This window comes from Podarcis erhardii (genome assembly GCF_964252035.2).
Source record: "Podarcis erhardii genome assembly, chromosome: 12".
Lineage (NCBI taxonomy): Eukaryota > Metazoa > Chordata > Lepidosauria > Squamata > Lacertidae > Podarcis > Podarcis erhardii.
In genome coordinates this window covers 5,706,256-5,721,745 of record NC_138513.1, presented here as the reverse complement: position 1 = coordinate 5,721,745, position 15,490 = coordinate 5,706,256, and the positions used below count along the sequence as shown (strand labels likewise).

Genomic DNA, 15,490 nt, shown 5'->3' with positions numbered 1-15,490 from the left:
ATCAGGAGAAAGCCGCACTCACAGAGCTCAGGTGATGATGGATTTCGGCATCATTGTTGACCCTTGTGGAAAAATAACTGCCTAGGTAGGATAAGTGATTGACATTTTTCAACGTTACACCATTGGTTTGGATTTTTGGCACTGCAGAGGGGTTATTTTGTGCTTGTTGGTGCGCACTTTGGTTTTTTGGATGTTGAGCGACAGGCCAAGCTTTTCGTAAGCTTCTGTGAAGATATTTAGGATAGTTTGGAGGTCATCCTCTGAGCGCGCACACACTACGTTGTCATGGTGGATGAACAAGCAGACTGCAAACTCATACAGATAATCAACTGAGGCTGCATCTGCACTATGCATTTAAAGCATTATGGTACCACTTTAAACAGTCATGGTTTTCCCCAAGAATCCTGAGAACTGCAATTTGTTAAAGGTCCTCAGAGTTGTTAGGAGACGCCTGTTACCCTCACAGAACTACAATTCCCACAGTTCTCTAAGAAGCAGGATAGACTGGTAAACCATTCTGGAAAGTGTAGCTTGGCTGTAAAAGTTATTGTGTGTATGCAGCCTCAGTGTCAACTTGCAGTTCTACTTCTTTGGGGTTTATTCTCTCTCCCCCCATCCCCGATTTCCTCCTTCTGAATGTTTAAAGATCAGAAGCGAGTTGTGCCACTCCTGATGCCCTCCAAGAGGGTTGGTAGTGGGCGTGAAGGTTATAAATCATTGCCAACTGCATGACAAGAACACCTGTTTGGAACAGCACACATACAGCATGACAAATGACATTCCTTTGTTCTTCCCTCTGTTTGGAATACTTTGAGTATTCAAACAGTCGGTTACTTCAGAGATGAATGCGCTGCATTCTAAATCAAGGCTTGGTCTACACATCCCCAAAAGATCATGTGGTACCGTCATCCTGGAACAGGACCATTTGAAGCTTCTTGGCAGATCACATCCCTGAATGCTTTCCTACAGAAAATGCCCTTGCATGTGGAAAAATACGTTCTCCTAAGATACATGCCCTGCAAACATGGCTCAACTGCACTAGTGGTGCCAAAATCCCTTCCCTTCCACATCACTGGATTCCTGTCACTAAAGTATGTTTTTCTTTCAGAGTTCTACTGTAGCTTGTACACCTAGAAATATACTTTGCCTGTTTTGTGACTCCCCGATTATTTTTCCTGGTGCTTTCCCTTCTCCACCGAGGCTAAACACTTTACCGTAAGAACCAACAAAACCATATCAATTTATCATACAAAACTGAACTGGGAGAAAAATAGTTTGCAACTTTTTTCCTATGGGTGTGTTGCTTTCTACAAGCTTGCAGTTAATATATATATATTATTATGGTTTGGAATTGGATGGCACCCCAGCTGTGGATCTTTTTCCACTTGGAGGTCTAAGTGACCACAACATTGGTGGAGTTTTGCTACAAACCTGTCCATCTGGTGGGCCACTCTTGCTTTTGAGTAGTTTCCTCAAGTTGTGGGGCTGTAAGCAAGAAAGACCTTTCACCTAAGGCCTGCCTGCAAGATGGAAGGATAACTGATGATTCACTGGAGACGTCTTGGCTGAGAGCCGTGGGAAATACGTGCTGTTCTCTGACTTCCTCTGCTAGGTCTGCTTCATCATACATACCTTTTTCAGTTCTTTATATATGATTTCCCAGAAAGCCTTCACCTTGGGGCAAGTCCACCAAAGGTGAAAGAACGTTCCTTCATTTTCCTTACATTTCCAACACTTATTATCAGACAAGTGGTATATTTTTGCAAGTTTGACTGGGGTCATGTACCATCTATATATCATTTTCATTACATTTTCTTTCAAAGCATTACATGCAGTGAAATTCAGCCCAGTAGTCCATAACTTTTCCCAGTCCTCAAACATAATATTATACCCAATGTCCTGTTCCCACTTTATCATAGCCGATTTAACCATTTCATCTTGTGTGTTCCATTTTAACAGCAAGTTATACATTCTTGAGAGTACCTTAGTCTTAGGCTCTAACAGTTCCGTTTCTAACTTCGATTTTTCCACCTGGAATCCTAACTTTTTATCAAGTTTAAAAACTTTTTTAATCTGAGCATAGTGTAACCAATCTCGCACTTTGTCTTTCATTTTCTCCTGACTCTGCAATTTCCAATTATCTCCATCTCCTTTGTCAGTCTCTTTGACTGTGATGTCAAAACTGTTTCTGGAGGTAGATGGCATTATGTTCTGCGTGGTTAAGATTATAAAAGCAAGCAATGCTGTTTGTTGACAATGATCTCGGCACAAGGACAGAAGCACTCTGGGCAAAAGTCCAGTCTTGTACAGCAGCCATCGGGAGGGATCCATGCAGAATTTATCTCTTGGAAGCACTGTGAGGAATGCTATTGAGTGTGGTTGCGCTCTTTAATTGGGTGGTGGGTCATAAACTACGTTTTGGATGATAAACGATAGGGAAAATCTTCCAGGTTGCCAGAAACCACATCATATTTGTGAAATTCTGGTGGATCAAATAGAGAACTGAGTTCTTGCCACGTTTATGGTGCTTTATAAACTGGGCAAAGCACTGGTGCAATTGAGGGGAAGAAAGGTATCATGTTTCCCCATACAGCAGACTTGGGTGGCATGAGGATAGTTTTAATTATGGAAAGGCGGCATGCAGATAAAATGGCGGTGCTAGTGATGATCAAATCACGACGTTTGATTATCCACATCTGAGCAAATCCATTTGATCAAATCAATTATTCCTTCAATTCCTATTCATTTAACTTACAGTCCACTTGTGATTTCACAGCTCACTACCTTCTCCATTTCCAAAGTAGCTGAGCGTTTGATTTGAAGGAATGGCATCAAAACATTACATGTTTTAAAACTACTCTGACTTCTGTAAGCTATTGGAACACATTTTCAGCATTTGAAACTGGCAGGAGTCACTCCCACACTCCCATTTTTCCTGTTTGTGATAGCCTCACAACCCGTGCCAGGGGTCAGCAAACTTTTTCAGCAGGGGACCGGTCCACTGTCCCTCAGACCTTGTGGGGGGCCAGACTATATTTTTTGGGGGGGATGAACGAATTCCTATGCCCCACAAATAACCCAGAGATGCATTTTAAATAAAAGGGCACATTCTACTCATGTAAAAACACGCTGATTCCTGGACTGTCCGCGGGCCAGATTCAGAAGGCAATTGGGCTGGATCTGGCCCCCAGGCCTTAGTTTGCCTACCCATGACCTATGCAAACACTTTTTCCAGATTTCTAAGCTGAGCAATACGAAACCAGGTTACATGGCCATTGTTTTTGACTTGAGCTTCACATTCTCATCTTTGCTAAAATAACCACACTCGTTACGCCAGTGCTGTCAGCCCTTTACTGCACTGTCTCACAGCTGCTGAGATCTATCCTAAATGAAAGGCAGGATATTTTATTTCTCTCTCAGCCGAAGGGAAACTTCATTGCCAGCAGAAACACCCCAACCTTTCCAGACTACAGCCTACTTCTGCCATTAACACCTCTATTTCTGCTGAGGCTTTTGAAAGTTACTGTCAGATGTGGGAAAATATTTAAGGTTGGCGATAGTGCTGAAGGGGCCTGCCGCAATCCCTTGTAGACCTATACTTGTGTGTTGTGGGTTAGTGGTTTTCATTAAACTATCATGCTTTTTGGGGTACTACAATGTTTTAAAGGGGTTCCTAGGATATACAGTAGCTCAGGGCTCATCCAGGCTTCCTTTTGTGCCACATTCCTAGGCACAGGTCTGGGATTTAAAGCCCTGTTACTGTGTGGTTTGCTTTGTTTTTGTCTCAGCCCTTTTTCCCCAAAACAAAATAAAAAAATTCCTTCCAGTAGCACCTTAAAGACCGACTAAGTTAGTTCTAGGTATGAGCTTTTGTGTGCATGCACACTTCTTCAGATACACTGAAACAGAAGTCACCAGACCCTTCTATATAGTGAGAAGGTGGGGAGGGGTATTACTCAGAAGGGTGGTGGGAATGGGTGATTGGCAGATAGCTGTGATGAGCCTGTTGACGACTCTTAACGACTGCAATAGGTCTTACAGGAAAAAGCAAGGGGTGAAAAGGTGAAAAATGGCTTTGTCATGTATAATCTCATTATAATCTCCCTATATAGAAGGGTCTGGTGACTTCTGTTTCAGTGTATCTGAAGAAGTGTGCATGCACAAGAAAGCTCATACCTAGAACTAACTTAGTTGGTCTTTAAGGTGCTCCTGGAAGGAATTTTTTTATTTTGTTTTGACTATGGCAGACCAACACGGCTACCTATCTGTAACTTTTTCCCCAAGAAAAGCTGCATTTTATTGCTGAATCGCAGCAAATGGCAGCTGAGTTTTCTGAAGATTGCCATTTGCTCCCATTCAGCAGTAAAATGTGGTTTTCCCAGAGAGAGCACCGGGACCAAAAAAACCCACATGCTTGGACGTGGGGCTTTAAATCCAGGACCTGTGCATGGAAATCATGGTGCTACAGTAAATCTTGATGAGCTTTATGTGCCAAAGGATCTGCATCGCATGCAAAGGTCCCAGGTTCAGTCCTCTGCAGTAGACCTGAAGGAGCGTCTCCACCTCCATCATTCAACCCGGACACTGAGATCCAGCGCAGAGGGCCTTCTGGCGGTTCACTCCCTGCGAGAAGCCAAGTGACAGGGAACCAGGCAGAGGGCCTTCTCGGTGGTGGCACCCGCCCTGTGGAACGCCCTCCCACCAGATGTCAAAGAGAAGAACAACTACCAGACTTTTAGAAGATATCTGAAGGCAGCCCTCTTTAGGGAAGCTTTTAAAGTTTAATAGACTATTGTATTTTAGTCTTTTGTTGGAAGCTGCCCAGAGTAGCTGGGGAAACCCAGCCAGGTGGGCGGGATATGAATAAATTATTATTGTTGTTGTTATTATTATTATTAGGCTGGGAATCTCCCCTGTCTGAAACCTTGGAGAGGTGTTGCCAGTCAGTGAAGACAATACTAAGCTAGATGTGCTGATGCTCTGACTCAATATAAGACAGCTTTTGATGTTCCCAGGCGTTCCTTTATGTGTAATGACGCGAACGGTCCTTGCAGTTCAGTCCTCTGACTGGCAGCACCCCTCCAAGGTTTCAGACAGGGGAGAGAAGTCAGCAGTCTTCCCCATCCCGGCTACCCAAAACTCTTCAACTGCAAATGGAAAGTGCTTGACAAGAAGATGGAAAGCATGCACACTGCCCCTAGGCTAATTTGCCACAGGCATCCTTGCTAAAACTCAGCTCTCTGGATCTCTTAGGAGCAAACTACACATGACATTGTGCAGACTTAAAAAGAAAAAGTGTGTGCTTAAACTGGACAATTTTACTTCTAAGAAAAAAGAAGCTGTGGGGCTCTGATCTGAAACATGCTCCAAATCCAGTGTGATGGCCTGGGATTCAGACTCGGATGCTGAACCTGAGGAATCCCAGCCAGCACAGGATTCCCCGCCTCCAGAACCAGCTGAGCCGGGGCTGGGGCTTGAGCCTGAAGGGTCCTCACCTGTGCTGAATCCTCAGGTGCAGGCACCAGCTGAATCCGCTCTGGCTCCTGAGGTGATGGAGGACCCATTGCCTGCAGGTGCTCCACTCTCAGCCCCGTCAGGGGAAGCTGAGGTTGCCTCTGGGTCCAGTAACCCTCCAGCCTCTCCTGAGCTGCAGAGGCTCAGGGCAGAGAGGCGGAGGGAACTAAGTTCCTGCAGGAGGAGTGCTCGCCTGCAGGCCAGGAGAGGCGAGTCACCTGAGGATCGGGGCTGCCCTATGCCTCGGGGCAGATAAAAGCCAGCCAGCCCCAGTCCCAAGTTGCGGGAGCAACGTTGTTGGTAGCCAGTTCCTGCCTGAACCCTGTCCTGCCTTCCTGCCGGAGCTCCTGACCTCACCTGACTCCCTGCCCTGCACCCAGCTTCAGCTTTTACGGACTGCCTCCGTATTGCGCCTTCAACCTCGGACTGGACTTGGACCTCGCCTCTCGCTTAACCCACGGGACCAGCACATCCAGACTGGGTCCCTCAAGCAGTTCCTGCTGAAAATCGACAGCCATGCATTTGAAACACTTGATTTCCACCCACCAAAAAAATCCTGGGAACTGTAGGTTGTTAAGGGTTTTGGGAATAATAATAATAATAATAATAATAATAATAATAATAATTTATTATTTATACCCCGCCCATCTGACTAAGTTTCCCCAGCCACTCTGGGCAGCTCCCAATCAAGTGTTAAAAACAGTACAGCGTTAAATATTAAAAACTTCCCTGAACAGGGCTGCCTTCAGGTGTCTTTTAAAGATAGGATAGCTGCTTATTTCCTTCACATCTGAAGGGAGGGTGTTCCACAGGGCGGGCGCCACTACCGAGAAGGCCCTCTGCCTGGTTCCCTGTAACCTCACTTCTCGCAATGAGGGAACCGCCAGAAGGCTTTCGGCGCTGGATCTCAGTGTCCGGGCTGAACGATGGGGGTGGAGATGCTCCTTCACATATACAGGACCGAGGCCGTTTAGGGCTTGAAAGGTCAGCACCAACACTTTGAATTGTGCTCGGAAAGGTACTGGGAGCTCTGTGAAAGATAAAAACTATAGTTCCCATTATTCTTTTGGGTGCATGTTGTGGATGTGACCACAGCACACACTGTCCTTGTCAGAGGACCCTGGAGGATCTAGATGTGTTTTCTGAGGTGAAGCATAAGACAGTTGAGGCCTCCTGTACTGTTTTTCAGCTCAGGCTAAGTGCACTTAGTGAGGGGACGGCTTCAAGTGCTGCTGCTCTTTGGGGCTGTGTTTGTGCCTTGAGACACCTGTTGCCATGGAAGGCGAGGGAGGCCCTGTGGCTCGTGGCTCACAGGCTGCCAAACAGCTGCCAGACCATTGCAGCCCTTCTGCCACTGCCTGCCCAATACCTGATGGACGTGGACAGGCTGAATTTAAGTATCAGGCATTTGCTTGCCAGCAAATCTCAGAGGAGCAAACCCACAGCGACTGTATGCCTTGATCCTTCAGCACCCTAATGCTTTAATCTTTGCAGATGAGCAGTAAAACCACTTCACTGCTGGAACGTCCCATTGATAGACGTACTGTGTCTGAAGGCCTTATTAAGCCATGCCCGCTCTCAATTCTAAGGTGGCTTTAGAAGGCAATGGAGTTCAGACCTGCCAAGGAAGCTGGAAAATATCTTCATGTACGCGACAACGGCGGCAAGAGTCTTAATAGAACAAGGATGGAAGAATGAGGAAATACCACCTAAAGAACTATGGCAAGAGAAACTGATGGACTACGCAGAATTGGCAAAACTGACACATAAACTACAGGACAAGGATAACTGTGACTTTAAAGATGAATGGGAACCTTGGCATGCATACTTATGGTATGACAAAGTTAAGATCAATAAGGCCTTTAAGAACCATATTGTCAGGAAGGCAGTGTTCAATGTCTGGACAAAATATAAAGACTTATTGGAAAATAAAACTCCAAGGTGGCTTTCGCCTCTGGAAGCTAAGGCCCGAAAAAGACCCAATATGGAGGCCAAATGGCCAAAATATTGGGAAATATTAGAAAAAGATGGAGACAATTGGAAATTGCAGAGTTTGGAGAAAATGAAGGATAAGGTGCGAGACTGGTTACATTATGCTCAGATTAAAGAAGTTTTTAAAAATGACAAAAAGTTAGGGTTCCAGGTGGAGAAATCGAAGTTAGAAACAGAATTGTTAGAACCAAAGACTAAGGTACTATCTAGAATGTATAACTTGCTGTTAAAATGGAATACACAAGACGAAATGGTTAAATCGGCTATGATAAAGTGGGCGCAGGACATTGGGCATAACATTATGTTTGAGGATTGGGAAAGGTTGTGGACCACTGGGTTGAACTTCACCGCATGTAATGCTCTGAAGGAAAATGTAATGAAAATGATATATAGATGGTACATGACCCCAGTTAAACTTGCCAAAATATACCATTCGTCTGATAATAAATGTTGGAAATGTAAAGAAAATGAAGGAACATTCTTTCACCTCTGGTGGACATGCCCTAAGGTGAAGGCCTTCTGGGAAATGATATATAATGAACTGAAAAAGGTATTTAAGTATACCTTCACTAAGAAACCAGAGGCCTTCCTCCTGGGTATTGTCGGCCAGAAGGTGTTAAAGAAGGACCGAACATTCTTTATGTATGCAACAACGGCAGCAAGGATACTCATCGCAAAAAACTGGAAAACTCAAGATCTACCCACACTGGAAGAGTGGCAGATGCAGCTGATGGACTATATGCAACTGGCCGAGATGACTGGCAGAATCCGAGACCTGGGAGAAGAGAAAATGGAGGAAGACTGGAAGAAATTTAAGATGTATCTACAAAAACATTGTAATTTGGTTGAATGTTAAGAAGGATGCTAGATTATAAAAAATTGGCCACCACTAAATTAGATTTAAATTTGATGATAAGTGAGACTAAAGAAAATATAATTTTTTTTTGAAAGAATTGCTAGATTATTTGAATGAGTGGATATGAGATTGTAAACAAGTTGATAATTTGTTTGGAAAAAAAAAATTTTAATGATGTAAATGGGAGCGGGAGACGTGAGGGAGTCCAAAGAAGTGATGAAACTATGTTTGTGACAGAAGTAAGATTGTTTATTATTTGTGCATTTATATTTAAAAATTTTAATAAATATTTATATTAAAAAAAAATAAAGATGAATGGGAACCTTTTACAAAGTACTTAAAGAGACAACAAAGTGAACTGGACTCCTTAGCAGGTTTTAAATAAACACTCCTATTTATCTACTTGCACTTTGATGTGCTTTCGAACTGCTAGGTTGGCAGGAGCAGGGACCGAGCGATGGGAGCTCACCCCAATTTACCCCAAATGGAACGGGGACGAGAGAAGATGGCGTCTGCCAGCAGCGAAATGACTTTTGGATTGATTCAGCATAAACACCAGCGTGTGAGGAGATACTGCAACAACAGCGGAGAGTCATACACATAAAATCCACACAGAAACACATCATTGCTTATTTCAACTCGCTTGTGGAAACAACTCAGAGGCCATGAAAGAAGGAAGGTTAACAACAGGAAGATTTAAAGGAACTGTTGGAAAGACTATTCAAGGCAGCAGAGATATGAGATGATCAGAGTCCCGTCCCCCCGAACCTGAAGCATGGGAAGTCCCAACAAAAAAATTATAATTTAGGCAGAATATTTGGACTATTTGATATGTACTTGTATAATTTGGAACATTCAATGTGATTCGATTGGATTGTTAAAATGGGAAACTTAATAAAAATGAATTAAAAATAAAAAACAACAATAAATGGAACTGGGACATGCCATTAGCCCAAGCCATTGTGAAACACAGCTACTCACCTTTGACTGTGACCAGCACAGAGCTGTATGTTTGCCCTGCCAGGTTGGAAGCCGTGCATGTGTAGAGGCCGTTGTCAACCTGTTTGCAGAAGAGGATCTTCAGCACAAAATTCTCCTGCTCATCCTCGTAGATGATGTGCCTCCGCCCTTCGAGGATGACCTCGCCATCCTTCTTCCAAACAATCTCTGGCTTGGGTTCTCCCGTCACATAGCAGCTCATCTTGGCATGTTTCCCCTCTGTGACGGTGAAAGTACGCGTCGTTACCCCGTAGTAAGAACCCCCATCGCCCCGGAAGCTCTTTGCTGTCAAACTGGCGGCCCTCTCGTAGTCAAGGGAGAGGCTCAGGCCGAGTTTCGACCGCCCTTCCATGGAGGTGTATGCCGTGGAGATCAGAGAGTCGGCAGTGGTTAGGTCTGTCTTCCTGATTTCTTCTCGCCTTTTTTGCAAGTGTGAGAGCAAAGGGGAGGTCTTGCTGCTGTCTGCGTCTATAGCGTGCCTTGTGCCACCTGGGCTGTAAGAATCTGGCGTGTCCACCACCAACGCAGCTGCTGCGCTGGTGGCCCCAAGAGGGTTCTCTGCACGGCAAGTGTACGTCCCGCTGTCCACCAACCGAGTGCTTTGGATCTTGAGGGCATTTTTCTCCCCCTGGGTCTCAATCTGGATGCGGTTGGACTCTGACCGCCCGCCCAGGTGCCTCCCGTCTTTCTCCCAGTTCACCGAAAGGGGTGGGCTACCCTGGACAATGCATTTGAACATGGCGTCTTCTCCCATGATGACTCGGATAGAAGTGGGCTTCTGGATGAAATAAGGTGCCGATTCTGTCACAGTGGTCTGCTCCCCAACTTTGATGCTAACTGCGGCAAAAGCTTCCCCAATCGAGTTCTTGGCCCTGCAGATATATTGACCGCTGTCGTCCAGACTCAAGTCATAAATGGTTAAACGATATAGGTCGCCATCTTCCACCATTTTAAATCTTCCCCCTGTCTGGATAGGAAGTTTATCCTTCTCCCAGCTGACCAGCGGGATGGGATTTCCAATGATCTGGCAACTGAGTGTGGCATCTTTCCCCATGGATACCACAAAGGCCTTAGGCCTGGTCAGGAACCTGGGGACTCCACTGTAAGAGCTGAAATCCATCTTGATGGCCTGGAAAGAAAAAAAGAGGGGGGGGAAAGCAACTGTAAGAGCAATGGCAGGTTGTTGTTTTTTAACCCTTCATAGCATTAAAGTATCTGACAGCAGCCACAAAAAGCCTGAATTTCTGGACCATAATGTTTCCAGCTTTGAAGAGCACAACGTCTGACCTTCAGGTTGGTCTTTCATTATAGACAATCCTCACCTGATTGCTTCAGGCAGTTAAGCCTGAACACATTCAAAGCCAATCTGTCAAGAATCTGAGCGGAATTGCAAAACTTCATTCACTCGCAGAGGATATACATATACATCATATACATATACATATACATATACATATACATATACATATACATATACATATACAGTCATACCTCATGTTACGTTTGCTTCAGGTTGCGCGTTTTCAGGTTGCGTCCCGCGGCAACCCAGAAGTAACGGAACGGGTTACTTCCGGGTTTCACCCCTCGTGCATGCGCAAACACACAAAATGACATCACACACATGTGCAGAAGCAGCGAATCGCGACCCATGCATGCGCGGACGCGCAGATGCGGGTTGCGTTCTTTTCAGGTTGTGAACAGGTCTCCGGAACAGATCCCGTTCGCAACCAGAGGTACCACTGTACAGTTGGATGCTAAAGCATTTACCCTCTCCAAGCTAATTGCCATTTCACCATAATTGGAAATAGGAAACATTCATCCATCTCATATAAGGTATACCTGAAGGAGCATTTCCACCCCCAGTGTTCAGCTCCAAGGGCGTTCTGGTGGTTCCCTCACTGCGAGAAGTGAAGTTACAGTGAACTTGGCAGAGGGACTCCTCAGCACCCACCCTGTGGGGAATGCCTTCCCATCAGATGTCAAAGAGATAAACAATTATATGACTTTCCAAAGACATCTGAAGAAAGCTCTATCGGGAAGTTTTTAATGTCTGATGTTTCATTATGTTTTTTATAGAATCATAGAATCATAGAATCATAGAGTTGGAAGAGACCACAAGGGCCATCGAGTCCAACCCCCTGCCAAGCAGGAAACACCATCAGAGCACTCCTGACATATGGTTGTCAAGCCTCTGCTTAAAGAGCCCCAAAGAAGGAGACTCCACCACACTCCTTGGCAGCAAATTCCACTGTCGAACAGCTCTTACTGTCAGGAAGTTCTTCCTAATGTTTAGGTGGAATCTTTTTTCTTGTAGTTTGGAGCCATTGCTCCGTGTCCGCTTCTCTGGAGCAGCAGAAAACAACAAAAAAAATTCTGTTGGAAGCTGCCCAGAGTGGCTGGGGCAACCCAGGCAGATGGTCAAGGTATAAGCAATAAATTATAATAATATTATTATTAAGCAAGTGGGGGCATGCTCTGGATTTCTTTTTGGGTAAATCATTTTTTAAATAACTTTTTGTTAATACAGTTGGAAAATGACCACTGAAATGAAAATTGCAGGATAAGACATTGCAAGGCCAGCATATGTTATGATGACCAGTCCTGTTATGACCAATCCAGAGGCTGCCCAGACAAGATTGGCTCAGGTGTTGCCTACAGAACATCGGCTGGCGATCTCTTAAAGCGGGGTAGGCAATGGGGTGTCCTCCAACTAATCCAGAATGCGGCAGCTAGACTGGTGACTGGGGGCGGCCGCCGAGACCACATAACACCGGTCTTGAAAGACCTACACTGGTTCCCAGTACGTTTCCGAGCACAATTAAAAGTGTTGGTGTTGACCTTTAAAGCCCTAAACGGCCTCGGTCCTGTATACCTGAAGGAGCATCTCCACCCCCATCGTTCAGCCTGGACACTGAGGTCCAGTGCCGAGGGCCTTCTGGCAGTTCCCTCATTGTGAGATGCAAAGCTACAGGGAACCAGGCAGAGGGCCTTCTCGGTAGTGGCACCCACCCTGTGGAACGCCCTCCCATCAGATGTCAAAGAGATAAACAACTACCTGACATTCAACTACCTCCCATCAGATGTCAAAGAGATAAACAACTACCTGAAGACATCTTAATACCTGACATTCAGAAGACATCTTAAGGCAGCCCTGTTCAGGGAAGTTTTTAATGTATGACATATTAGTGTATTTTGGGTCTTTGTGGAAGCCGCCCAGAGTGGCTGGGGAAACCCAGCCAGATGGGCGGGGTACAAATAATAAATTATTATTATTATTCTATTATTCCAACTGCTGTGGACTATAACTCATCCCTGACCACTGGCCATGCTGACAGGGGCTAGAAATGGGAGAGAATTTTGGTTCAGTTCACTTTCTAATATGAATATCCCAAATTCATACTTCTTGAAACTTCTTGAACTAAAACGCAGCTCTTCTTTGGAATTCACATCTCTGAATTTTGTAGTGCACTTCTCCAACCAAATGATGTGCACAACAATGTGGGAGTGTGCCTGCTTGTGAAAATAACATACAGAAATGCATTACACTAGGGGAAACTGCATACAAAAATGTGTATATATTCGGCAAAATGTGAACTAAAATGTTGGTGAATATTCATGAGGAATTCTAAAAAAATTCAAATTGATGCAGAAATAATAATAATAATAATAATAATAATAATAATAATAATAATAATAATAATAATAATAATTTATTATTTATACCCCGCCCATCTGGATGAGTTTCCCCAGCCACTCTGGGCAGCTCCCAATCAAGTATTAAAAACAATACAGCATTAAATATTAAAAACTTCCCCAAACAGGGCTGCCTTCAGATGTCTTTTAAAAAGAAGATAGCTGCTTATATCCTTCACATCTGAAGGGAGGGCGTTCCACAGGACGGGCGCCACTACCAAAAAGGCCCTACCAAGAAATGGGATGAACTTAAGAATAGAAAAATTGGAAACTGACAAAATGCCAAAATCTGCCCATCCCTAGCTGAGGCTGATGGGAGTTTTAGTACAAAAACTAAAACGCAACCAGTGGGCACCACAGTGCTTTATATATTCAGCTCTTTGTATTTTCCCAACCAAGTCCACTAAAATTGCAGTGTAAAGCCTCATCCCCACACTGAAAAACCACAAGCACAAACACCACTTGTATGCACGTCTCTCAAAAAGACTGAGACAAGTCATCATACCACCAAAAATAGACTATAAAGCAAGTGCATACCCCAAAAGTCTGACTAACCCTCCCAAATTAGGAGTTTGCACCAGTTGATGAACTCAGTGGGAAACTGATATCATCGGGTCCAAATACGTGTCTCTGATGATGTTACTGAAAATCCATTCATCATTTCAAGCCAGTTATATCAGTCCATGAATCACAATGTGAAATGATGCCTTTATTTAGACTATCTGGTGCTGGAGATACAAAACCCAACTACTGGCTTTTGTATCTCCGAAAGATGGTTAAATTCTTAGCAACTGAAAAAAGTAAGAGGACCCCTAAAGGATCAGGCCATAAGTCCATCTAGTTCAGCATCGTGTTTTCCACAGTGGGCAAAACCTCACAAGCAAGACATGAGAACCGTGGTCCTCTCTTTTGGGTCCTAGGACCCTCGTACCTACGGGACCGCCTCTCCTGGTATGTCCCACAAAGGACCACAGAGGTCTTCAAAGAAAAACATCTTGGAGGTCCCAGGCCACAGAGAGGTTAGGCTGGCCTCAACCAGAGCCAGGGCTTTTTCGGCTGTGGCCCCGATCTGGTGGAACGCTCTGTCCCAAGAGACTAGGGCCCTGCGGGACTTGACATCTTTCTGCAGGGCCTGCAAGACACAGATGTTCCACCAGGCCTTTGGCCAAGGCACAGCCTGACCCCCTCCTTTGGTAATCCTCACAGAACTCTAGCGCAATGGTTGCCATTAATTTGATTTTGAATTGATTTTAGAATGAATTGATTTTAGAATGCTGTGTTACTTTATTGTTGTTAGCCGCTCTGAGCCCGGATTCGGCTGGGGAGGGCGGAATATAAATAAAATATTATTATTATTATTATTATTATTATTATTATTATTATTTCTGGTATCCCCTAGGAACTGGTTCTCAGAGGCATACTTTTCCTGAAGCTGGAGTTTGAATATAGCCATCATATATTAGTTACCGTGCCATGTTCAAGATTCTTGTATTAATTTGCACGTTCCTTAACAGCTCAGGTCTAGGACACCCCCATATCCCTGCCTGATCAGCAGCTCCTAGTGATGATTTATTTATTTTAAAATATTTTAAAATAAGCAAATCACCACTAGAAGCCCCTGAGAGTACCTGGATTAGAAAAGCCAACTAGGGCTCATCCAGACTTCCTTTTGTTGCCATGTTTCTAGGAACAGGTCTGGACTTTAAAACACCATGTCCAAGCATGGTTTTGTCATTGGAGCTGTTTGCTTGTTTGTTTGTTTGTTTGTTTGTTTGTTTGTCTGTCTGTCTGTCTGTCTGTCTGTCTGTCTGTCTGTCTGTCTGTCTGTCTGTTTTGCCCTGGTGCTTTAGTAGGGAAAAGCTGGATTTTTCTTGGATTGGGTTTTCCACCGACTGCTCTTTGCTCCTTTTCAGCAGCAAAACACAGGTTTTCCTGGGGAAAGTACCAGGGCAAAACAAACACACATACACCTTGAAGACAGAGCTTTAAAGTACATTCCTGGGCCTGGAAAGAACCAGCGCCTGATTTGGGACAGTCCAGGCAGTTCCCTTGCACAGGTCGTCGAGCCGAAGGGGTGCAAAATTGAGAAGATCCATAACTGAGAAGATCCCTTTTGGGGTGGCTAATTTTGGCCTCACAGGGCACCGCATTACAAAATATTACCAAAGCCCATACTCTGAAAGTACACCACAAAAGGAAGTCTGGATGTGGCCTGAGTCGGCGGTCAGCACTGTGTGTTGTAGCAGCATATTTCATAAACAAATTATGTGCATCTTGAAGATTTCACTTTTGTCTCACCTGAAATTCCTGGCAAGTCAGTTTCACTAGTATCATGAAGGATAAATTCTTATCCTTCTTTATCTTCACACCTTGCATGATATTATAAACCTGTATCCCACACCCTTTCTCACCATTTTTCTCAACTAAAAATCCCCA

At 44.4% G+C, this 15,490-nt stretch overlaps 1 protein-coding gene and 1 pseudogene across 35 annotated transcripts in view; one reads left to right on the top strand and one right to left on the bottom strand.

Annotated features, from left to right (window-relative positions):
* Positions 1 to 15,490, top strand: part of LOC309325987 (7-alpha-hydroxycholest-4-en-3-one 12-alpha-hydroxylase pseudogene) — a 354,547-nt pseudogene that overhangs the window by 263,389 nt on the left and 75,668 nt on the right. The window lies entirely within an intron of this gene.
* OBSCN (obscurin, cytoskeletal calmodulin and titin-interacting RhoGEF) overlaps positions 1 to 15,490 on the bottom strand; it is a 263,745-nt gene that overhangs the window by 239,569 nt on the left and 8,686 nt on the right. For all 33 annotated transcript variants that reach the window (XM_081834068.1, XM_081834069.1, XM_081834097.1 and 30 more), the window contains exon 2: positions 9,344 to 10,490. In XM_081834068.1, the coding sequence (XP_081690194.1) occupies positions 9,344 to 10,481 (1,138 nt within the window). In that variant the 5' untranslated portion in view covers positions 10,482 to 10,490. The remainder of the gene's footprint in view (positions 1 to 9,343; positions 10,491 to 15,490) is intronic.